This window comes from Trichosurus vulpecula, chromosome 2, assembly GCF_011100635.1.
Source record: "Trichosurus vulpecula isolate mTriVul1 chromosome 2, mTriVul1.pri, whole genome shotgun sequence".
NCBI lineage: Eukaryota > Metazoa > Chordata > Mammalia > Diprotodontia > Phalangeridae > Trichosurus > Trichosurus vulpecula.
Genome location: NC_050574.1, coordinates 27,768,428 through 27,794,482, shown reverse-complemented (window position 1 = coordinate 27,794,482; position 26,055 = coordinate 27,768,428). Strand labels below are relative to the sequence as shown.

General features: G+C 42.9%; 2 protein-coding genes across 3 annotated transcripts in view; one reads left to right on the top strand and one right to left on the bottom strand.

Annotated features, from left to right (window-relative positions):
• The window catches only part of CEP104 (centrosomal protein 104), a 44,560-nt gene extending 43,983 nt beyond the window's left edge, over positions 1-577 (bottom strand). The window contains exon 1 of the mRNA XM_036742651.1: positions 21-577. The gene's annotated coding sequence lies outside the window, so the exon portion shown is untranslated. The remainder of the gene's footprint in view (positions 1-20) is intronic.
• DFFB (DNA fragmentation factor subunit beta) lies at positions 319-26,055 on the top strand. Of its 2 annotated transcripts, XM_036742654.1 has the most exons (9): positions 319-432; positions 3,195-3,325; positions 5,907-5,910; positions 9,469-9,490; positions 11,166-11,393; positions 13,388-13,467; positions 17,859-18,029; positions 23,928-24,028; positions 25,821-26,055. In XM_036742654.1, the coding sequence occupies exons 1-9, from the start codon at positions 319-321 to the stop codon at positions 26,053-26,055; spliced, it is 1,086 nt and encodes a 361-aa protein (XP_036598549.1). The 2 variants fall into 2 exon arrangements, with proteins under 2 accessions (XP_036598549.1, XP_036598550.1); XM_036742655.1 differs by lacking the exons at positions 5,907-5,910; positions 9,469-9,490 and having other exon boundaries at positions 3,195-3,321; positions 11,205-11,393.

Sequence of the window (26,055 nt, the reverse complement as noted above, 5' to 3'; positions counted from 1 at the left end):
TGGCCTCTCCAGCCGCGCACCTGCGCAGAGGCGACGAAACTCTCCGGCGCCTTCTGGGGAATGTAGTTTCCTTCCTCTCCTCTCGCCACGCCGGGCCCTCTGTGCAGCTGCGCAGAGGGGGCAAGCCGCAGAGTCTTCTGGGTAATGTAGTTTCTCCCCGGAGGGCAAGGTGACTTGCTTTTAGCTATTTTGTTCCGTGGCGGCACAAGCCCCGAACCCAGCTGGCGGGCTGGCTGGGAAGCGTACCTGGGTCTGGACGGCTCAGTCGAGCAATCCTCCGGCTCGGCCACGAGAAAGGTGTTTCTGCAGAGGTCTGCAATGTCCAAGAGGCCCCGGACCTTCAAGCTGCGGGCGCTCCACAGCCAGGACAAATACGGGGTGGCGGGAAAGAACTGCCAGGAAGTGTTGCTGAAAGGATGTCAGAAATTCCAGGTCCTCCAGCTGCGCCCCCTTTTCCGTCTCTTTCTCCTTCCTCCCGCTCCCTCCGGCCTCGGGGAGCTCGGGGGGCACCCCCTTCTTTGCTTCCGCGGCCTCTCCCGCTGCACCAACCTCTGACCCCCCCCCCCCCCCACTGCCCCCCGACGGGGCGGTCCTGGGTTTGGGGAGGAGGCGGGAGCTACAGCTCGCAGGCAGATGGGAATCGCAGCTGCCATTCCGGGGGCCGGGGGTTAAGGCGGGGGGAGGAGGGAGGTGGCTCTTCGTTGGCGCATCCCGGGAGCTTCGGCGCTGTTTTGCACCCCGGAAGATCACGATCGGCCCCGCTCTGAGCAGCCCAGACCCGCTGCAGACCTCCTTGGGGTCCGCGGGAATCCGCAGCGCTGGCAGGCCCCCGAGAGGGGCAGATCTTGTGTCCGGTTTCAGGAGACGGGACATGCCCATCCTGGGGGTCGCAGATGGTACAACAGTCCCCTTTCATGCCTGCTTAGAGCATACCCGGGCTGGCTAGCCCAATCCCTCGAGGCTGGACTCCAGTGGAATCATTTAGCATTTGCCTGAACTACTCCTTATAGCTAATTAGCTGGTGCAAGACCTGAGTTCAAATTTTGCCTCTGACACCATGTGACCCCAGGAGAGTCCCTTAAACTGTTTCCCAGTTTCCTCCTTTGTAATAGCGCCAGCCTCAGAGTGAGCTGTCACGAGACTCACATGAGTATGTAAAGCCCTGGGGAACACACAATAAAGTGCTCTAGGTAAATAAATGCTAGTTATGCTGCCACAATTCTCAGTTTCCTCGGTGGCCTTTGGGGTCCTCTCCAGCTTTAGAACTTCGAGTTTTAATACACTGATAGATAATAACAGCTAGCATTTATAAACGTTTAGGTTTGCAAAGTGCTTAGCACGTATCATTTGATCCTCACAACCAGCCATCTTAACAGAGGAGGAAACAGAAGCAGAGATATTTGGGTGAAGTACCTGAAAGAGGATTCGAATTAAGGCAGTCCTGACTTCGCCAGCCCTCTCTTCCATGCAACAACTACCGTGGGAGATAGATGCAATTCATAATAGCTAAGAGTCATTTATATAATATAGTGCTTTACAAATGCCCACGACAAACCTGTGTGCTAGGAGCTATTATTACTCATATTTTACAGAGGAGGAAACTGAGGCACAGAAATATTAAGTGACTTATCCAGGGTCACTTGGCTAGTAAGTGCCTGAGGTAGGATTTGAACTTTGGCTTTCCTGGCAACTTACAGGCTAGCTTCAGCAGTGCCTAGTGAATGATTTATTTCCCTCCCTTGATCAGTGGGGCTGAAGCCCTGAGGGGGTATAAGATGCTTTTTTTTTTTAATCTCAAACACATGATTTAGAGCTAGAAGGGTCTTTGGAGTTAGTCTATTCTTTGTGGTATCATACTCAGATAGAAACTGGGCCACTAAACTGTATATAAGGATCCACAGGGGCAGCATATTGACTTAGAAAACCATATTTTAACATTTGTTGTTGTTGGTCAGTCATGTCTCAACTCTTTGATCCTGTTTGGGGTTTTCTTAGTGGTTTGCCATTTCCTTCTCCAGCTCATTTTACAGGTGAGGAAACTGAGGCAAACAGTTAAGTGACTTGCCCAGGGACACACAGCTAGTAAGTGTCTTAGGCTAGATTTGAACTCAAGTTTTCCTGACTTCAGACCCGGTGCTCTATGCACTTCACACATCTTAACATTATCTGGGTTCTATTGCATTTTTATTTACTTTGTTAAATGATTTCCAATTACATTTTAATCAGGTTCAGCTTGTACTTTCCCACATTGGTCTCTCCGTGTTTGATGCCTTTGATGTAGTCCAATCCTCTCTCATTTTAAGGAGGAAGGAACTTCAATTCAATAAACATATTATGCTAGGCCCTAGAGATTCAAAGACCAATATTAAACAGACCCTGCCCTCAGGGAGCTTATGTTCTCTTGGGGGAGGGGATCAACATCGACACAGAGAAGAAAACACAAAATACATGCAAACTGAATACAAAATATTTCAAGGGCTACTCACAGTTGGGGGCTTGAGCTCAGCCTTGAAGGGACTTGGGAATTCCAAGAGACAGATTAGAGCAGGAGAACATTCCAGGCACAAGGTGGGAGCTGCCCGGAGTTTAAATCTCTGCGTGTGTGTGTGTGTGTGTGTGTGTGTGTGTGTGTGTGTGTGTGTGACAGAGAGACACAGAGGGAGACAGAGACAGAGATACACTTTGGGCAAGTCACTCCACTTTCCTCATATGATGGGGCTGAACTAAATGATCTCTGAGGTCCCCAGCTCTAGAGTCATGATCCTAAGTCACCTAACCTTGTGCCTCAGTTGAATGTAAAGTAAAATGACAGGGTTGGACTAAATGACCTCTGAAATTGCCATGCCAGGTCTAGTTCTGGGAGCCTATGATCTATCTAGCCCCTTGGCTGGGTGAAATTCTAGAGGTAGCTGTGTGACCTTGAGCAAGTCACACAACTCTTCTTGGAGCCTCAGTTACCTCATCTGTGAAGTGGAATGTCAAACCTGACTGAATTGCCCCTCTCTGAGTATTTTGCTTTGTTTTTTAAAGCATTTTACTTTCCTTTGCTCATTTCTACGTGATTATTGAAGATAGAAACTTCAATTCCCACCATACTTCCCCTTTGCTTTTGGGTAGGATTATACCCTAGGAAACTAAGTAAATAAAACTGCTTTTGTTTTTCTCACACCTCTCCCTTCTTACCTCACCAACAGCTTCCTATTTCTGGCTGCCGCCTGTGTTTGTATGAAGATGGCACTGAGCTCACCGAAGGCTACTTCCAGAGCCTCCCCAACAACACCGAACTCATGCTTCTGACCCCTGGGCAGGCCTGGCAGGGCTGTAAGTAGTAGTCTGAACGGATTGCTGGGTGTCACTGAAATAGAGAAGACTTGGGACAGTCATGCAGTGGGGACTCCCAGGTTGTAGTCAGATGTGGGAGGAAGTCACTTTCAGGCAAGACAAGCTCTGTATTACTCTTAGTAACCTTGTATCAGAACAGGTTTTACCTATATTCCGGGGTCCTAAGAACTATATCTGGCATGCCCATTACTTTAAGAATCTTTTCAAAGAGGAGATGGACTGGATACTTTGTTACTCTCAAGTTGCATCCCATGCTGGAACTCAGACATAATGCTAATCTTCATTCAGCACTTCCTTGTATCTGTGCCTTTATGAACATTATGGGTCCAAAGAACAGTGCTTGGCACATAGTAAGTGGGTAATAAATGCCATCTTCCTTCCTTCCTTCCCTCCTTCCTTCCTTCCTATCATTTCCTTGACCTAGAAGCTCTGGAATTTGGCTATAATATTCCTGGGAGTTTTCATTTTGGGATCTCTTTTAGGAGGTGATCAGTGGATTCTTTCATTTTCTGTTTTACCCTCTGGTTCTAGAATATCAGGGCAGTTTTCCTTGATAATTTCTTAAAAGATGATATTTGGGCTCTTTTTTTCGATCATGGCTTTCAGGTAATCCAATAATTTTAAAATTGTCTCTCCTGGATCTATTTTCCAGGTGAGTTGTTTTTCCAGTGATATTGCACATTGTCTTCTATTTTTTTTATTCTTTTGGTTTTGTTGCATTGTTTCTTGATGTTTCATAGAGTCATTAGCTTTCAGTTGCTCAATTCTACTTTTTAAGGAGTTCTTTTCTTCAGTGAATTTTTGTGCCTCATTTCTCATTTGGCCAATTCTTTTTGTTTGTTTGTTTGTTTCTTCCTTCCTTTCTCTCTTCCTTCCTTCTTTCCTCCTTACTTCCTTGTTTCCTTCCTTCCTTCCTTGTTTCCTTCCTTCCTTCCTTTCTCTCTCTCTCTTCCTTCCTTCTTTCTTTCTTTCCTTCCTTCTTTCCTTCCTTTCTTCCTTCCTTTCTATCTATCCTTCCTTCCTTGTCTTTCCATCTATCTATCTGTCTATCTGAAAAACAACAAAATTTATCAAAAGAAGGGATCATCTATCTATCTCTCTATGGGCAACTATGTGGTGAAGCGGATAGAGTGCTGGACTTGGAGTCAGGAAGACCTGAATTAAAATGTGACCTCAGGCACTTACTAGCTGTGTGTCCCTGGGCAAGTCACTTCACCCTGTTTGCCTCAATTTCCTCATGTGTAAAATGATCTAGAGAAGGAAATGGCAAACCACTCCAAGTATCTTTCCCAAGAAAACACCAACTGGGGTCACAAAGAGTTGGACATGATTGAACAACAGAATCTGTCTTTCCACTCATCCATCCATCCATCCATCCATCTCTCTATCTTTCTGTAGATGACTGGGGTAGTCATCCTTTAGTATAATAACTAAAGTAGTAGATTCAGAATAGGGCTCCTCCTCCTCCACATATTAACACCATACTAGTTCAATTTCACAGATGACACAAAACAAAATAAAACAAAAAAAAATTTAAAGTAACATTTACTTAATTGGTATTTCTGCTAAGTCCCAAGATAAGATTTTTAAAAACGTGGAATCAGTAGGATATTTCCCTGCAGCGTTTTTACTTTTGCAGTGATCACTTTTTTTGTCTCCAAGGAAGTCATAAAATATGCAATTCATAAATTTTGCAGATGAATTTTTTTTAAATTTAAAGGAGCCATCATCTGGCTCCTGGATCTCTAATAGGCTGTGTGATAATGATTAGAATATATAAATTTTACAAAATAAATATTAAATACTTATTTTGGCAAAGCATCAGATTTTATATTTACCTATGATCAGATTTCTCTAATCTAATCTATATATCCTTTCTCTCTTTTCCATCTGCCTATCTAGCAATCCATCTATCTCTATCCATTCATCCAAATATATGTCCATTTATCTATTATCCATCTATCCATTCACCTATCTATCTATCCCTCTCTCACCTATCTATCTATCCATTCATATATCCATTTATCTGTTCATCTATTATCTATCTATCATGGCAGGGATCAAAGACCAACCACCAATAATCATAACCCCACAGCAGAAGCAGTTGGTATAGGGATAGAATGTTGGCCCTGGAGGGAGAAGGGGCTTGCCTTTGAATCTTATTTCCAGCACCTTCAGTGTGATCCTGGGCAAGGAACTTAACCTTTCGAGGCCTGGTTCCTCACCTATGAAAGAGGGATAACAATCTGCCCTTACTCTTTTGTTGTTAAGTCATTTCAGTTGTGTCTGACCCTTTGTGACCTCTTTTTTTGGGTTTTTTTTTTGGCAAAGATACTAACTGGAGTGGTTTGCCATTTCCTTCTCCATCTCATCTTTTTTTTAATAGTGAGGAAACAGGTAAACAGGGTTAAGTGACTTGTCCAGGATCACACAGCTCGTAAGTGTCTGAGGCCAGATTTGAACTCATGAAGACATGAATCTTCCTGATTCCAAGCCCGATGGGTTACAAATGAAATAATGGATATATGTTCTGTAAATCCTAAACTGTCATATAATTGAGGGAGCTGGGTATGATGGAGAGAGTGCAAGATTCATCGTTTGAGCACTTGGGTTCGAATCCTAGCCCTTCCACTTTCTGTGGCTTGGGAAAGGCACTTCACCCCTAAGTCTGTTTCTTCATCCATAAAATGAGGGAGCTGAACTAAATGGCCTTTCAGGTGCCTTTTAGGTCTAAATTGATGGCTCTATGAATTGCTAGCTACTATCCCTATTAAAGGACCAATACGTTTTTCTGCTTCCCGTCCGACCATTGTTAATGAGTACTTTCCTTTGAAAGACAATGCCATTTTTCTTCTCTTGAATTTCAGTTGTGTAGCCCTTTGCGTAAAGGAGAGTTATGTTTAATGACGCTTTTACTGATGTATCCTAAAAATAATTGGATTATAGAGCAGGACCTGTTGGTAGAAGGGGCTGTAGGGGACATCTCATCTGACACCCTCATTTTAGAAGTGAGAACACTGAGGCTTAGAGAGGTTGACAGGTTACACAGTAAATGACAGAACCGGGACTTCATCCCAGTGGAAAGGACCTGAATTCAAATCCTGAGTCTCACTCTAACCACTTGAGTGAACCATTCTCCAGACTTCAGTTTTTTCTTCTATAAAATAAAATAGTTGGACTCAATGACCTCAGGTCCTTTATGGTTCTAAATCAGTGATATTGTATCTTCTGAATCCAAACCCAGCACTGGGTCCTCTGGACCATGGTCTCCATCAGGAAGAGAACTATTTGCTCCTTGGGGTGTGGGAGGACTTCTTTACTAGAAGAGGAGCAGGAGGAGAGAGAAGGGGAGGGGGCGGGTCAAGAAAGGAACTGTAAAATACCTCACAGGTGTCTGCATCTCACAGGAGGCATCGTTTGTTAAGTGTCATAGTGTCAGCCAGCTTGAGGGGCAGGATGTGAGCCCCGCTTCTGGGCTTCTGCTCGCTCTTCTAGAGCAGGCTGCCAGACAATGGAATGACTGTGATGTCACGCCATGAGGGCAGCAGAGCGCTGGGACACTGGTCTGGCCCCTCCTTGGTCCTTGTCATGGGTAAAAGCTGTCAGGAGCTGCAGAGATGTCTATCTTGGGAAGGCCCTTTTGTTTCCATCGAGGCTTTTGTTCTTCTTTCTTTGGCAGAATTGTTGTTACCCTTAACAATTACTAAGTACTAAGTTTAAAAAAAAATAGTTCCACAAGAGAGCTGTGAAAGAGATGAGAGGGTATGGGTATTAAGACTCTCAAGGAAAGGCAAAACGACTTGGGTTGATTTGTGCTGAACAAGGGAAGGCCAAAGAGAGACATCAGATCCATTTCGGTGGTCTAGGATGAATGATGCTTTTATTGTCAGAAGAAGATACACAAGGACACTTTCAAGGTCTCTCTTGAGAACTTTGGAATTGACTGTGTGAAATAAGAGACACTGGCACAGGACTGCTCAGTATGGTGTGCCCACGTCAGAGAAGGTGCTGTGCTCTATGAGCAAAGCAGAATTGAAACAGCTCAAAGGAAAAGCAGGATGTGCAAATTTAGAGAATCCACCCCAAATATTCACATGGACTATTTGTGCCCAATGCTCTACCATGAGCATTCTGAGCTCATATTGGTCTGATCAGCCACAGTTGGGCACACTGAAACTTGTCTGTAGCATAGTGTCATCATCTTGGTCCTCTTCGAGAACAAAGGACAACACCCATCCAACCAACCAATTATAGCTAGCTTTTGCATAGCACCTACTGTGTGCCAGACTTTGTGCTAAGTGCATACCCTGGGAGGTAGGTGCTGTTATAATCCCCATTTTACAGTTAAAGAAACTGAGGCAAACAGTGGTTAAATGATTTGCTCAAGGTCACAGAGCTAGATTTGAACTCGAGCTTTCCCGACTCAAGACCCAGCACTCTATGCACTATGGTGCCACTTAACTGCCTCAAAGGGCTGTAGGTTCTTTCTCAATTCCACCTTGTCTCATTTAACCCTCACAAGGACCCTGTGAGGTATGAAGAGCAGGCATTATTATCCTCCAGTGAGAGATAAAGAAGCCTTGAGGGCAGAGATTGTCTCTTTTTTTTGGTGGTTCTAACCTCAGCACCTAGCATAGTGTGCCTGGTACATAATAGGCACTTAATAAAATGCCCATTTAATTTATCAGTGTATCCCAGGTTACACAGATTCAGAGTCAAGACCAGGGTCAGGGGAGCTTGAGAACCAGGAAGCACCTTTAAGACCATCTAGTCTAGGGTTGGAAATCTTTGGCAGCCTGCGGAAACCTATAGACTCCTTTTCAGAATAATATTCTTCAATGCATAAAATAAAATACATCAGATACAAGGGAAACCAATTATGTTGAAATACTGCTATCAAAATATTGAAAATAAAACATTCAAGGACCCCAGGCTAAGAACTACTGATGTAGTCCAACCCCAACCTTAGAGACCATCTAGTGATTTTATAGAGGAGGAAACTGGGACGAAGAGGAGGAATTTTATATATGTGCATACATATACATACACACACATATAAATATAAGTGTATAAATATAAGTATATATATTTATATGTGAATATAAGTATATATACATACATATACACATGTACATATACATATATATTTATATATATACATACACACACATATAATACGTATACCCACATATGCATCTAGGTGGAGCAGTGGATTGAGTACCCCCCCCCCCCCACCCCGGAGTTAGGAGGGCTCATCTTCCTGAATTCAAACTCAGCCTCAGACACTTGCTAGCTGTATGGCCCTGAACAAGTCACTTAACTATTTGCCTCGGTTTCCTCATCTGTCAATTGAACTGGAGAAGGAAAAGGCAAACCACTCCCGTATCTTTGCCAGGAAAACCCCAAATGGGGTCATGAAGGGTTGGACATGACTGAAACAACTGAACAACAACAAAATATATCAAAAGAAGGGATTATATACGTCAAAAAGATATAATCTCCATGAGGGAAAGGACTTTTTCCATGTATTTTCTTTGTATGCCCCGCACGGTGCATCGCCTTATTTTGACGCTTGTTGAATTGCATTACCGAGGACCGTGGGTTTAGAACCCGAAGGGATGTTTAGATCCCGTATCGTCCAACCACCTCATTTTATAGGTGAATTAGTCACAGAGCATGAGAATTTGCACTCGTGTCTCTCAAGAACCGCATTGTCTTGACTCTCAGCCCAGAGCTCTTTGCACATGACCATGATCCTGGAGACAATCGCCCATCTCCACAGATGAAAACAGATTTAACCTGGGGTTGTAGAATTAGAAGCTGTCTGAGGGCAGGGACTGTTTTTCATTGCTGTTTCTCTATCCCTTCCTCCTTAGCACAGTACCTGGCATACATCACCGTCACTTAAATACTTGTTAACCCCCTGACTACCTAGTGCAGCGCGTGACGCTGAGTAGTTACTTACTGAAATGCCTGTTGAATCATATTAAAACAGGAGAGATTTTGATGAGACCTAAGGAAGATGACAGGAGTTGGGAGGCTGGGATGAAGCCTCCCTTCTGCAAAGCTCTGTAAGGAGGATAGAACCCTTGGTATTGTATCAGTGAAGCCAGTCATGTCCAGAAGCAGGGTGTATGGAACCCTTGTGGTCCCTTCTAATTTCATCTCTAAAATGGGGACAGTAATAGCAGCTACCTCCTAGGGTTATTGTGAAGATAAATGAGGTCGCATTTGTCAAGTGCTTCGCAAACCTTAAAATGTTATGTAAATGCTTTGTTGTCAAGTTGTTTTTCAGTTGTGTCCCACTCTTTGTGACCTCATCTGGGGTTTTCTTGGCAAAGATACTGAAGTGGTTTGCCATTTCCTTCTCCAACTCATTTTACAGAAGAGGAAATTGAGGCCAACGGGGTGAAGTGATTTGCCCAGGGTCACACAGCTGGGAAGTATCTGAGGCCAGATTTGCACCCAGGTCTTCCTGAGTCCTGGCTTGGTGCACTATCCACTGTGCCACCTAGCTGCCCCATGTTGTTATTCTGTGATTTCATCCACAAATGTGTTCAGAGCCATGGACCCAGCATGTGCCCCTGCCTGCTGGGAACTTGTGTTGCATAGTCTTATATAATGCATTCCTTTTTTATTTCTAATGTTCTAGGGGTTTTTTTTGTTCTAATTCTATTTTAAGTTTTACTGATGTCTTTTGTTTTTACCTCAAGGCATTTCTTGATAGGCCTTCCTGCCACCAAATCATCACTTTTAATGGTCCTCTTCGAAAACCAAGGCCAAACAAAACATTTTTAACAATGGAAATAGTTGAATCAAACTGTCATGGTGCAGTAGAAGGAACCTTGGTTCAGAAGCCAGAGAACCTGGGTTCAAATCTTACCTTTGTTTTTACTACCTGTGTGACCTTGGACAAGTCTCTTAAATTCCTTGGGCCTCAGTTTCTTCATCTATCAGATGAAGGCCAGTTCAGCTCTAATTCTGTGACCCCATGACCTACTAGTAGCATGACCACATCAGAGAACCACATCCTTTCCCCTACCTCTTTATTGAGTGGAGGATGGCATAATTCATCACTTATTCTCTGGCCCTAGGACTGGTCCTTGGACCTGCCTTTTGGTATGATTTTTATTTATTATTGCATCACGCTTCTATTTTCACATTCTTCACCCTGGCTCAGTTCATTCTGGTGTGGTCTGTTCTTGGTTTTGTTTAGCAGATTCAGAGACCAGTTAATAGGCTGTTGGCTTCATCTAGGTGAGGAGGCACCTTGAAGGCAAGACTTGCTTCCTTCCACCTATATACAGAAAGATCCTGACAGCCAAGACTGGCTTCTGCTCATTCTCAGGACAAAACCCACTTCCCCATGAAACAGTGGCTACAGTAGAAGTGAGAATGCACCATTTGCATTAAATGGGACTAAGAATTCCTACCTCTCAGTAGTTTGGGAGGCTTAATTATTTGTAAAACAAACACTTGAAGAACTTTGGGATGGAGGATGTGAAGAAAGTACAGCATCTCATGAAAGCAGCAATAAAAGCTAATGGTTCCTGTCATGTACCAGAGTTAGCTTTTTCCATATTGTGCCTTTCAAAGTAGCTCAGTTGGGTGGATGAGAAACTGTACTTAATTTCAGGATAAGAATATAATGAAGAAAATTACTTTCCTCTTCCCTAAATGTGAGCTAAGTTACTATGGGAATCGGGGGTTCTGAAATGACAGCTCTGATGTCTTGAATTACTGAAGTCCTGAAAGTCCTAAAAGCCTTTTTGGATCCCACTGTGGCCTTCATGGTGAAGTCTGGAATGAGTAACCTTCTAAAGTGCACTGTGCATGCTGTTTGTTTTTCCTTCTTGGGGCAGATATCAGTGACATCCATCGCTTTCTCACCATATTCTACCAGCCGCAGGCGGACATCATTCAAGCAGCTCAGAAACTGCTCTCTGATGAGCAGGCTCCCTCAAGGCAGAAGCTTCTTGCGGACTTTCTTCACAACATTAATGAAAACATCCAGGCAGAAACCCGAGAGGAGGATGGGCCGTGGTTTGAAGGCATGTTCTGCGTTATTGCTCCCTCAGAGAGCTGCTTTATTAACTGTCGTGATTTGGGGGTGGAAGGTGCTCCCCTGAGCCAGGAAGTTGAGTCCTGTCTCAGTTATCCAAGCAAACTGGACCAAGGAGAGACCAGTGTAAGCAAGAAAAGGTTGCTGGATTTGGAGTTAGAGGCCCAGTTTCAGATCTTGGCTGGGCTGCTTACTAGCTGTGTGACTTTGGACAAATCGATTTATCTTTCTCAGTTCCCCCATCTGTAAAAGGAGGGGATTGGACTTGACACCCTCTCAGGTCAGATCCAACGAGCACAGTTCTCTGGGGCTCGTTTAGGCTCCTGTCCTTTCAAATTGGGCTGAGAACCATGGACAGAATGTTCACAACAACTGAGCTTGTTGGATTACTTGGGGACTTTATAGAAGTCCTACTCTTCACCCTGGTTGTTTTTCAAATATAAGGGCTTGTGTAAAAGCATGAAGTTAAGAGGCAATGTGGAACTGTGGAGCAATTGATCTGGAATCAGAAGGTTCAAATCTCCTGATGGCTATTTCCTACCTGGGTGACTTTGGACAAGTCATTTAACTTTTCTGAGGGTTGCTTTGCTCATCTGTAAAATGAGGGAGTGGTACTATTTAGCCTTTAAAGTTCTTTCCATCTCCAGACCCGTGATCAAAATATATGATGGGATCTCGGATTTCATGTTTCATCAGCGTGGGGAACTTCCTTACCAATGCAGATTGCCATGCTTGTTTATTTCTCAGATTAGTCCTAGGGTGTCACTTAAAGGGGTGATAGGATCATTGATTTAAATCTGAAAGGGACCTTTGAGATACTTTAATCCAACCTTCTTCATTGTACATATGAGCAAACAGGTTCAGGGAAATCAAGCGACTTGGCCATAGTCACACAGCTAGTAGATGTAAGGGGAAGGATTCGAACCCAGATCTTCCTAACTCCAAACTCAGTATTCTTTCCACTGTGCTATGCTGCCTGTATAAGTGTGTATGTATCACCTGAATCATGCTCTTACTGGGAAAATGAATGTATAGACCTAAATATCTGAACTTGCAGGTGGAGGACCTAATTCTCTTGCTTCCCAAGAGCTGAAAGTTTTTGTAGATGGTGGTATCTTTGTGTGTGCTAATGGACCAGAGACCTATTATGATGTTATTTTAAGAACTGCATTCTCTGCTACTAAGCTAACTATAAGGGATTCTGCATCATTGTGGTACTCACTTTTGAGCCAGAGGACCTCGGTTCAAATCTTGTCTCTGTTACCACCTCGTGTCTAATAATAATAATAATAATAATGATAATAATAATATATTTATATTGTTATCATACATACACATGTACAGGGTGTCCACAAAGTCTGTGTGCAATTTACAAGTTGCAACTATTTTAAATTGTACACGGATTTTGTGGACACCCTGTGTGTGTGTGTGTGTGTGTGTGTGTGTGTGTGTGTGTGTGTATACACACACACATATCTTACTATGTGTCAGGTACCATGCTAAGCACTTTACAAATAATATCTAATTTGATCCTGACAACAACCCTGGGAGGTAGGTGCTGTTATTTTCCTCATTTTACAGATAGGGAAACTGAGACTGAGCTTAAGTGACTTGCCCAGGGTCACACAGTTAGTGAGTGTCTGAGGCCGAATTTAAACTCAGGTCTTCCTGATTTCAGGCCTGGTGCTCCCTCAGGGCCTCAGTTTCCTCATCTGAAAAATAAAGGGGTTGAACTATATGGCCTGTAAGGTCCTTTCTAGATCTAAAGTTATGATCATATAATCTTATTTCTCAAAATTCAGGCCGTTTGTCAGGATGGGGCCATAGAAGTCTTGGCTAAGAAAAGCCCATGAGGATAAACATTTTGGTCAAGAGAACAGGTCCATGCAATCTGAATCCACGGTAGGATGCTGTTAGGCCATTAGGAAAGCCTTTTCTGACCTGTTGGTGTGTTCCATGTTGGTATCCTCTCTTTCCTTCCAGGATTGGAGTCTCGGTTCAAGAGTAAGTCTAGCTATTTGAGGTACAGCTGTGAGAGCCGCATACGGGGTTATCTGAAAGAGGTGAGTGTCTGTTCCAAGCCAGGTCTGTTGGCTGGCCAGATCCCCACTGTGTTGTGAGAATGGACCCTATGGGAAGGATCCAAATCCAGGAGACTCCTGTGGGATTGCTTCCCATGGTCCTGGGCCCTGCTTTGGCCAGGTGCTCAGCCAACTCTTCTGCAGTTGCTTTGAAGATGATGAGAAAGAGAGCTTGCCCTCTTGTTATTTCAGAATCTCAGTATGGTAGGAGTGGTAGGAATGCTGTCTCCTGAGTCAGAAGACCTGGGATCAAATCTTGCTTCCTTGGCCTCAGATAAATCACTTAACATCCTGGGCCTCCGTTTCCTCATCTGTAAAATGGGAGAGTTGAACTAGATTCCATCTTGAAGCTATGCCATCTATGATCCTATGTATCAGTGGAGGGAGTGCTGGATTGGGGAATCAGGAAGACCCAAATTAAAATCCTGCCTCAAATCCTACTGTCTGTGTGACCCTGGGCAAGTCAGTTTACCTCTCTCTGCCTCAGTTTTCTCATGTGTAATATAAGAGATTTAGACTTCTAAGGTTCCACTTAATTCTATAGCTATAAATGGTTAGATTTGAGAGCTCACTTACGAATAAAAGACTCATAGCATCATGGACTTGGAGCTAAAAGGGTCACCAGACATCTAGTACAACCTCTTCCTTTTATAGATAAGTAAACAGGCACAGCAGGTGAAATGATTTGCCCAAAGTCACACAGATGACTCTGCCAGCTAAGTGCCAGAGCTGGGATTTGAACCCAGAAGATTTCCGTAGAATCATTTAGTTGTAGAGATCTATTTTTCTCTTATTTCTGAGGCAGCTTAGGTGGTTTAGTGGGTAGAGAGTTGGAAACGGACTCTGGAAGACCTGAGTTCAGCCTCTGCCTCAGATACTTTTTTTTTTTATTTTAGTTTCTTTATTTATTTTTAGTTTACCACATACGGTTCTACATAGTTTTGAGTTCCAGATTTTCTCCCCTCCCTCCCCCCTCCCTCCCCAAGACGGCATGGAATCTCATATAACTGTCATGTATAACTTTGCATTGAATTAATTTATGCACTAGTCAAGTTGTGGAGAAGAATTTTGACCAATGGAATGAATCATGAGAAAGAAGAAACAGAACCAAAAAAAAAAAACAACCCAAAAACAAAAACAAGAGAGAAGCAAAAAAGGCGAGCATGTAGTGCGCCTCGATCTGTATTCAAACTTCACAGTTCTTTCTCTGGATGGAGACAGCATTCTCCATCTTGAGTCCCCTGTAGTTGTCCTTGCCCCTTAGGTTGCTGAGAAGAGCGCAGTATGTCAGGGTTGGTCCTCACAGGATCCATATATCTGTGGCTGTGCACAACGTTCTCCTGGCTCTGCTCCGCTCACTCAGCATTATGTCGTGTAGGTTTTTCCAGGTTGTTACGAAGTCTGCATCATCACCATTTCTTATGGCACAATAGTATTCCATCACCTTCATATACCACAGCTTGTTCAGCCATTCCCCAATTGATGGGCATCCCTTTGATTTCCAATTCTTGGCTACCACAAAAAGAGCTGCTATAAATATCCTTGTACACATGGGTCCTTTTCCCGCTTGTGTGATTTCTTTGGGATACAGCCCTAGAAGTGGTATTGCTGGGTCAAAGGGTATGAACATATCTATAGCCTTTTGGGCATAGTTCCAAACTGCTCTCCAAAATGGCTGGATCAGCTCACAACTCCACCAGCAATGTAACAGTGTTCCAATTTCCCCACATCCTTTCCAGCATTTATCATTTTCCTGATTTGTTATTTTAGCCAATCTGACAGGAGAGATGTGGTATCTAAGAGTTGTTTTGATTTGCATTTCTCTAATCAGTAGTGATCCAGAGCATTTTTTCATATGCCTACAGATAGCTTTAATTTCTTCCTCTGAAAACTGCCTGTTCATATCCTTTGACCATTTCTCAATTGGGGAATGGCTTGTATTCCTATATATTTGGCCCAGTTCCCTGTATATTTTAGAAATGAGTCTGCCTCAGATACTTAATAGCTGTGTGTGACCCTGGCAAATCATTTAACCTCTCTGTGCCTCAGTTTCCCCATCTGTAAAATGGGGTTAGTAACAGGCACCCACCTCCTAGGACTGTTGTGAGGATGAACTGAGTGCCTTATAAATCTTAAAATTCTACATAGATGCTAAGTATTATTATTTATTATTATTATTCATGAGATCTTTTTTTGTGTGTGTATATGCAGGGGGGTGGGGTGGGGGGGAGGAAAGGGTAATCAGGGTTAAGTGACTTGTCCAGGGCCACAAAGCTAGTAAGTATCTGAGACCAGATTTAAACCCAGGTCCTCCTGACTCCAGGGCTGGTACCCTATCCACTTTGCCACCTAGCTGCCCCTCTTGAGATCTTGTACTTTGCTACTAAAAGTATGATCATAAGATCATGGATTATAAACTGGGAGAGACCTGAGAGGTCATTTAGTCCAACCCTCTCATTTTACAGATGAGGAAACTGAGATCTTGGGAGATGAGAAAGGTCTTATGACATGTCCCACTTACCCCACTTAACTCATAGCTAAGATCACACCTGCTCTAGAATTTCAGACTTTAAAAAAAGTGAGGGCAAAGTAGTGGGTACATTTTCCTGGAGTTGTCATGGAAGGATTCCTTGGGCCCAGTCCTTATTAAGTATCTGAACAGATTTTGCATCGTTTTCACTGGGGGAAGAATGTTACCGGGGCTCTGCTTTTCCCGACATGCAAGATGACAGCTGGTGCTATTGTTTCCAAGGGGCTGGAATCTCCGTTTTTTCTCTTCCCGCCTCTTCCCACCCATTCTGCCCTGGCTGAACATAACATCTGCGTTCTTCTGTAGCACTGAAGAATCCGCTTCCTGGGACAACACAAGTGCATAGCACAGCGGCAGGCATGTCAACCCTTTCCTCTGGGTCAAGACCAATCAAAGCATCTCTGAGTGAAAACACGAATTTTCACGGGGCTCTCAGGTTGATGATATGTACGTGCCCTGCTTGAACTTAGCCTAATAGAAAAGCAGTGTGATGCTCCCATTGAGACAGAGCCTGCCAGTAAGCCTGGATAGATGCTCCAGTAAATAAAGATGCAAGTGGAGGTCCTGGGCTTTGGTCTCATTTTTATTTTTGAAAGCATAGGCTTGTTGATTCTATGTCATCTTGTCCCTTGCATTTGTCCCCGTCTCACTTCTACCACAAACATCCTGATTCATCATCGCCTCTGGCCTAGACTCTTGGAAGAGCCTCCATATGGGTCTCTCTACATCCATTCTCTCCCCTCTCCAATTCAGCCTCCAAACTACTCCCAAAAAATGGATCTGACCAAGTCACCCCACTGTTCAGCAAGCTACAGAAGCCCCCTGCTGCCTCTAGGATAAAACAGAACTCTCCTGTTTGGCATTTAAAACTCCTTTTTTGCCTTTCTTTCTAGGCTGTTTCTCTTCCTCCTACACTTTGTGCTTCAGCCAAATTGGCCTATTACTTTTTCTAATAAATGACATTTAGGGTGGCTAGGTGGCGCCATAGTGCATAGAGCTCTGGGCCTGGAGTCAGGAAGACTCATCTTCCTCAGTTCAGATCCAGCCTCAGACACTTACTAGCTGTGTGACCCTGGGCAAGTCACTTACCTCTGTTTGCCTCAGTTTCCTCACCTGTCAAATGAGCTGGAGAAGGAAATGGCAAATCACTCCAGCATCTTTACCAAGAAAACTCCAAATGGGGTCATGAAGAGTCAGACGGGACTGAAACGACTATACAATAAATGACATTACATTTCCAGCCTCCGTACTCAGATTATACTTCTGCCTCACTGATACCTCTTGTACCTGCTAGTCCTGTCTAGGTTCAGTTTATATGCAACCTCCTTAGAGAAGTTTTTCCTGATTATCTCTCTACCTCCCATGGTTAATGCCCCATGCCAAATCTCTGTGAATTTATTTTGTATCTATTTACCTAATTGGTGATTATGTTGTGTCTTTGAAACTTCAGCTTGGCATTTGAAAAAAAAAAACTGGATTGGATCTGGCATTTCATTGATGTCAGAAATTCCCAGTGAAGAAATCTCTTATACCAATGTACCTTCTGTGCAGCTTTATAGGCTTAGAGAGCTGCCTGGGCCAACTTGATCAGGGTCACATGGCCACCATGTGTCATAGGTAGGACTTGAAACCAGCTCTCCAAATGATGAAGCCAGCTCTTTATTCCTATGCCCCAGGCACCTCTTACCTTATGGCTAATTTGTTTAGTGATTAGTTGAAAGCCAGGACACTTTAGCAGGTCCACCCGAAAAATGTATTCCATTGCACCATGCATCAGATAGAAGCAAAGGATCTGTATCACATCTTGTATGATTGATTCTCTGGGCTTCATGTCTTCTTATAGGTGAATGCGCATGCCTCCACCCTCGATCCCCAGCCTCGAGCAGAATATCTGAACATCATCGGCCAAATGTGTGAGAAACTGAAATCGGTGCGCTATAATGGCAGCTACTTTGATAGGAGAGACAAAGGGAGAGAGCGTCTTTGTACAGCAGAAGGCTGGTTCTCTTGTCAAGTGAGTGGTGGGGCTTTCACTCAAGAGTGAGCAGCTGTTACCTATGGGACTAGCCCTCAGGATCTCACTCTGCTCTTATCCTGAAGGGCTGCCAAGTTCTGATCTGGGGTTGTAGGGAACCAAATTGGGAGGTATATGGAAGCTCCTAGCTTTTTAGTTAAAAGAAGGTTTTTGCATCCTACCCTTTTCTGATTAGAATCTCAGAATCTCAGAGATAGAAGGGATCTCAGAGGCCATCTAGTCCAGTCTGCACCTGTGAGATTCCTTCCTACAACACCCCCAACAAGTGGTCATCCAATCATCTGTGGGCCTGAACTGGTGAGTTTCCTAAAGAAAGGGACAATTGGTATTAAATAAAGGTCTGATTGTTAGGAATTTTAAATACCAGACAGAGGAGTTTGCATGGAAGGGGGAAAAACAAAGAGCTTGCTATGACTTGGTTCTTTAAGAAGTAAGAAAGGGGAGATTAACAACAACTGGGTGGCATAGCCAGTGTAGACCCAATCCAGTATCTTGTAACAGAATGATTAATGGACCTGGAGAGGAAGTATCCAGGATGATAGATTTTGAGGTAGGAGAGACCTTAGAGGTTATCAGATCCAACTCTCTCGTTTTACAGATGACACTGAAGCCCAGAACTCAGTTCCTCTGATTCCGATTCTAGTTTTCTTTATCCTACCTCTTTCCATGGAATGCTCCAGGGATCTGTCCTTGGCCCTGTTCTGTTCAATGTGGTTTAAAAAATTCATTGATATGTTTTGTTTGCATGGTATATATCAGCTTCATCTCCAGATCTCTCCAGCTCCCCGGCCCTGTTCAGACAGTGAGCCTTTGTAAGGAAGAATAAAAAAGAAAGAGGAAATAAAACAAACCAACATCTCGGCAAAACATAGCTACTGCCTGTTCAATATTTTTATCAGTTACTGGGATGGAGATAAGAGATGCTTGTTTATCAATGAGGCACAAAGCTAGGAGGCTTAATTATTACATCAGATGATGCCTTTGGCATCCCAAAGTTATCTCGACAGGTTAGAACAGTGGGCCAAATCTAAGGGCACTCAGTTCAATAAAGAGAAATGTCAAGGCCCACCAAGGAATTAAAAAACAGACCAAAACATGACTGTACGAGGAGAGGACAGCAACAGTTCACATCAGCAAGAAGTATGGGTGTTAGTTGCTAATGTCTGAAACAGTATAAAAAAGGGAAGACAGAGCCATTTTCTTAGGGCTCTCACTCTTGGTATCTCAATGATGCGGAGACTCCGGGCAGCTGTAGCTAAGAGCCCTCCAGCTTGTAAACCGGATGTTGGGACTTTGTTAAACTCTGGTTTGGGATTTGAATCAGACAAGGGCTGTCTGTCGATGTTTGTAATTTGTTTGTACTTGCTCTGAAGTTCAGGGTGCTTGCTTTTTCTCCTGAACTAAGTGAATGATGTCTATATGCTGGATTAAAGTAAAATTGTTAACCCCTTAACGTTGCTTTCCTTAGTAAAGCAGATCAAAAGAACCTATGCTGGCAGCGTTCTTGTTGTTGGGCTTGTGTTGGTTTTTCACCCCCACAGCAGCTGCTAGTCAGATTGTTGAAAACACTGAGTAGGGTATCCATCAATACAAAGGCAAAAGAAACTGTTCCTTCCCTTAAGAAACTTAATATCCAATAGGGTAAACAAACTCAAGGTATATATGAGATAGATAATTTTTGGGGGTGGTGGTGGTAAGGCACTAGCAGGGGAAAGGAGAACTAGGAACAGCTTCATGTGGAAGGGAGCATTTGAGGGATTCTAGCACACAGAGGGGAGGATGGAGTGAATTTCAGGCATTGAGAACAGCCAGTGTGTGGAAATGGGAAGTGGAGTGTCTCATTTGAGTAAGAAGAACACTTGTTGGAGAGGTGATAAAGCGGATTCTTATTCCATTATGGATCGGACTAGCTGGGCACTGAGGTCCTTTGTGACTCTGAGATTCTATGAAAGAAAGCTGCTTCTTTGCCTTATGGTTACTGCATGATAGTAGAAATCATTTATGTTGTTCTGGGGGCATCTAGTGGCACCGTAGAACACTGAGCTTGGAATCAGGAAGACTCATCTTCCTAAGTTCAAATCCAGCCATAGACCCTGGGGCAAGTCACTTCACCCTGTTTGCCGCAGTTTCCTCATCTGTCAAATGAGCTGAAGAAGGAAATGGAAAACTATTTTGGTATCTTTGCCTAGAAAACCCCAAATAGGGTGACTGAAATGTAGTTCAGGGGTTCAATCCTGGGCTTGGATTTTGAGTGTCAGCAAAATCCCAAGTAGGTGGTAGGATCAGAAATAGTACTACGTACTAGCGTTCTTTTCCATGTGGGTCAGAGTTTATGTTAATAATCCTAAAATGATTATATATTATATGTCTTCTGCTTATTATTATATATGTTATGTTGTTGTTTGGTTGTTTTAGTCATGTCTAACTCTTTGTGACCCCATTTGGGGTTTTCTTGTCAGAGATACTGAAGCGGTTTTTCCATTTCCTTCTCCATCTCATTTTATAGATGAGGAAACTGAGGCAAACAGGGTTAAGTGACTTGCCCAGGGCCACACAGCCAGTGTTTGAGACCAGATTTGAACTCAAGTCTTCTTGACCCTATGCTCAGCACTCTATCTGCTATTCCGCCTAGCTGCCCTGTGTATATGTTATATGTTATTATATATCTATGTCAGGACCTTGAAACCAGGTTGCTTGGGTTTAGGTGGAGGGGGGAGTGATTCATATGCAAATCATGCACTTCCTTAGCCTCTTCCATTTTTCTTCTGCAGTAGGTCTGGCAGATTTCATCTGGCATGGTGGTGATGAGGTCCTGGGGCTTTTGCTAATGCCTTGTCCCTGCTGGGGTGTGAATAGCAATTCAAGTGGCACTTTTTGCCATTTATAAATTGCAAATTGAATTTCCAGCACAAGCCACCTCCTGAAGCTGTGGCCTTCCTATAGTTGCTAAGTGGTTTGAGCAGCAGGTGGCGTGTTGCTCAGTCTTCAGTCAGTGTCCAAGCAAGGGAAGGGACATTAAAAGACTTCCTGCTGCAACAGTATCTTTGGGGAGACTGCAGTTTTTCTCATCATCTTCCTTTTTGTTTGTGTAGCTGATTGTAAACAGCTCTGACCTTAAAGACGTCTTTCCTACAGTTCAACAACTCTGTATCAAGTGTTCACTAGGAAGGCAGCCTGCCAGAAGAGCGAGCCTTGAATTCAGAAAGACCTAAGTCGCACCTTTGACACTTACTGGCTGAGTGACTGGCCATATCGCCTAACCTCTCATTGCTCCTAGGTCAGTCTCTGAAGTTGTAAGTTGTAAAGAAGGTGTCGACATACATTGGCAGAGGCAGTGCCCTCACCTGAGAATCTGCTCTGTCAATGAACTCAAGACTCCCTACTCCCTAGCCTTCTGTACAAAGCTAAGGTATTAAGAAGAGTTTCATATGTGCATCTGAGGAGGGAGTGTGTATACCAGGAGTTCCCCCTTTTGGTGACCTCCCAAGTCTGGAGTCTAGTACAAAGCACTGCTTTATAATTCTGATGATCAAGGATGTAGAAATTCAGAAAAGGAAAGATTTTGGGGAAATCAGAGAAGGCTTTGTCTTGAGCTGGGTCTTAATGAATTTAGATGAGCCAAGGAGCAAGGGAGGGCAGTCCAGGAGGAGGAAGAAGACATACCCAAAAGCATGGGAACCAAAAGGAGGAGGAGGATGCATTTTAACTTTGCCTTCTACTCTTTCCTCATTGCCATCTCATCCTTCGAAGAGATGTGCCCTGCATAAAAAGCGCTATATATCTACTCTGGGCCAGAAACAACTTCTTTGTACTTCCTTTGTCTTCTCTGTGTTTGCTAGAACAGTCACAGCATCACAGAGCCTGAGAATGGGAAGGGACCTCAGTAGCCAGCTAATCTAAGCCATATGTGAAAGGAATCGCTATAACATCTCTGACAAGTGGTTATTGAGCTTTGGTTTGAAAGATCTTCAAGGCACATGGTGCTCAGTGCACACAGCAGGGGCGCAGTGGGATTCTAGCCCTGGCTTTGCCACTAACTAGCTGGGGGATGTTGGCTAAATCTCCTCCCTCTTTTAACTTCATTCTCTAATTCCATATAATGAGGGGTTGGATTAGAATTGAGGGCTTCTTAAACAAACTTTTTTCACTCGAGACCCTTTCAGCACTTCTGAAACTGTGGGTCGCAACCCCGTATTAAGAAGTGCTGGATTAGATGACCTCTGAGGTCCCTTCTATCTCTGCCCTTCTGTGACCATGTGAAACAAAGATATTCTTTGAGGTGCTAAGGATATGAAGATGGAACCTTGGTCAAAAAGAATCTATTAAATGCTGATTCTGTGCTATGGCACTATGCTAGGCTCTAGGGACATAAAGAATGACGAAAATGACATTATCCCTGCCCATCAGGGCCTGCCAATTTAATGAGAGAGGATAGAGAGAGAGAGACAGATGAATGGATGGAGAGAGAGATAGATGGAGAAATAGGTAAATGGGTAGATAGATGGAGAGAGAGAGAGAGAGAGAGAGAGAGGGAGGGAGGGAGGGAGGGGGAGAGGGAAGGGGGAGAGAGACAGACATAGACAAACACACACACACACACCAATTAGTGTGAACGATATATCCCTTGAAGTAGCTGCAGTATTTTGGTACTTCGCATTCTCACTGTCTATTTCCATTGAGTTTGAACCAGTTACATTTTCCACAGTTAAAACTTCAGTGTAAATTCAACCACATTTGGCCACTTGAAGGGATTCATTATTTAAACTAGTCATGATGTGGCTGTATAACATTTATTAATTTCTTATTATGTGCCAGGCACTGTGCTAAGGGGCGAGACCCACAAACAATTTTGAAAACACATTTAGAATGTAACAAGCATAACATATAGTTCACTTCTACAGCTAGAATCATAGTAGGTGCTTTAATAGATGCTTAGTGACTGATTAAATTAGAAAGGTAGAGAACTTATTTTGTCTAATCTGAAGCACAGAATGTAAGAACCTTTCTGGCTGGAGAATTCCTTCCTTCCCCCCTTCCCTCCTTTCCTTCCTTCCTTCCACAAGTGTGCGTTAAATGCTTACTTTATGCCAGGAGCCAGGCTAAGGCTTTAAAGACAAAATCAGAACATTCCTTGCTGTCAAGGAGCTTGCTTTATTTTACATTGGCACTTACTAATATGTCATATTTCAGCCCAGTCTTACAGACTTTGTACCTGCCCAGATAATAAATTTGTTATCCCAAGAGTATTTATGAGGCACTTACTATGTTTCTAGAAAAAGTCTATGGCTTCTGAGCAAAATCAGGGAATTCTCTAGGTAGAATTGGAGTTTCTGTGGTCTAGGGGGTTAGTGGTACAAGGCTATGGAGGAGGGAATTCTGGCATCAGGAAAATACTTCTAGAACCAACTACTAATTAGGGACTAAAACCATCACTGTGTGTAGAGAGGCTGCTGGTGTTTTCTTTTTTTCTTTTGGTCTCAAAAATAGTTTTTTCAATTAATAAGCATTTATATTCTCCGTTTGCATTTGGAAAATGAAAAAGGAAAAACCAAACCAAACCCTTGTAACAAATATGCCCAATCAAGCAAAAGAAATGCACACATATTGGCCATGTCCAAAAATAGATCTCTTCTACCTCCAGGTAGGAGAAGCCCATCTCCTCTTGGTTAGGAGGTGATGTCTAGCTTTGCAGCTTATTTTATTGTGAGCTTATTTCCCCCTTCCATGGGAAGCTATTGCCCATTTTGGCATAAAATTCAGTGGGATAATAGAATTCATTTTTTACAGAAATTTGTTTTACAGAAATTTGCCCTTTGATAGAAGGGCAGTGAATTCACTGGAGTTTAAATCTACTTGTCTCCCTTTCTGCTGTTTTAGGGTCCTTTCGATTTGGATGCTTGTTTGTCTAAACACTCCATCAACCCCTATAGCAATCGGGAAAGTCGAATTCTCTTCAGCACATGGAACCTAGATCACAAGTAAGTAAAACTAGGAATCTTCAGCACCATTCATGTATCCAGAGCCAAGTGACTCAACCAAGGGAGCAGCATGTCTGCTGTTAATAGGGATAGGACCTGATGTGTGATTTCATTGATACTGGGAACTCCTTCGTGAGGGAGCTTCCCCTACTAATACCTTGCTATCCTAGAGAGTTGCCTGGAAGATAAAAGTGAAGTGACTTGTGCAAGGTCAAATAGTCCCCATGTGTCAGAGGTAGGATTTGAACTCATGTCAATCTGGCTCTTTTAAGGCCAGCTCTTTATTCTCTGTGCCAGTGGTGTCAAACTCAAATAGAAACAGGGATCACTCAACCATACCTAAGGATCCCTACAGGCCACTATCAGCTTTGAAAACTACATATTAATATCATCTATATTCTATTGTATTTTTATTAATTTTGCCAAATATTTTCCAATTGAATTTTAATCTGGTTGGGGCCACACCCTGGGCTGAATGTTTGGCACCTATGTACTTACTTTACTGGGCTTCTGTTAATAACCTTATTAAGAATGTCTGGTAACTTATCAAGACACTTAATTTATAGTGATTGGTTATGGCAGCAAATCAAACTCTATCAGTAGTGCAATAGTGTCTCTGTTTTTCCACATCCCCTTCAACACTTATCATTTTGCTTTTCTGTCATAATAGCCAATCTGATAGGGGTGAGGTAGTACCTCAAGAGATGTTTTAATTTGCATTTCTCTAAACAATAGTGATTTAGAGCGTTTTTTTACATGACTATGGATGGCCATGATTTCTTCTTTTGAAAATTGCCTTCATGTCCTTTGACCATTTATCAATTGGGATATGACTCATGTTCTTGTAAATTTGTCTCAGTTCCTTATATGTTTGAGAAGTGAGGCCTTTACCAGAGAAACTTGCTGTAAAATTTTTCCTCCAGTTTCCTGCTTTTCTTCTAACCTTGGCTGCATTGATTTTGTTTGTGCAAAACTTTTAAAATTTGATATAATCAAATCTCATCATTTATACCTCATAATATTCTCTCTCTTGTTTGGTCACAAATGCTTCCTTTATCCTTAAATCTGACAGGCTATCCCATGCCCCCCCAATTTGCTTATGTTATCACCCTTTATGTCTAGATTGTTTAGATTATGTACCCATTTTGACCTTTTCTCAGTATGTTGTGTGAGATGTTGATCTATACCTCATGCTTTCCAGTTTTCCCAGCAATTTTTGTCAAATAGTGATTTCTTGTCCCAAAAGCTTGGATCCTTTGACTTTTCAAACTAGATTATTCTGGTCATTTACTACTGTGTATTGTGTACCAAATCCATTCCACTGATCTACCACTTTATTTCTTAGCCAGTACCAGATTGTTTTGATGATTATTACTTTGCAATACAGTTTGAGTTCTGGTATTGTTAAGTCACCTTCTCTCTTTTCATTGAATCCCTTGATATTCTTGACCTTTTGTAAATATTTTTTCTAGCTCTACAAAATAATTTTTTAGTAACTTGCCCAATATTCTTCTTGATGTGGAACAAACAAAAATACAAATTCATCTCTGGGGATTATGGAAGGAGAGCGCTAGAAATTGGAGAGCCAGGGGAGGGAGGAGCCAGGAAAGGAAGGAAATAGTACTTGAGCTATGTTTTAAAGGAAAAACCTGCTAAAAATGAATTTAGGTTTAATGTGTTGGCTGGTCCTCAAATGAGCAAGTAAAAAGCCTGTCATTTGGATGTTCTTTTGGCTTGAGGAGGAAATTGCCCACTTTCTGAGAGCCAATAACTAACTCATCTTTTCTTGCAGAATAGAAAAAAAACGCACCATTGTGCCCACCCTGGCTGAAGCTGTTGCTGAGCAAGACGGGAAAGAAGTAGACTGGGAATATTTCTATAGCCTGCTTTTTACCTCCGATAATCTCAAATTGGTGCATATTGCCTGCCATAAGAAAAGTAGTCATAACCTCAGCTGCGATGAAACCAGGATTTACAAACCCAAGAAGCAGGTTGTCAGAAAACGTGCTGCCCGCAGATGTCAGTGA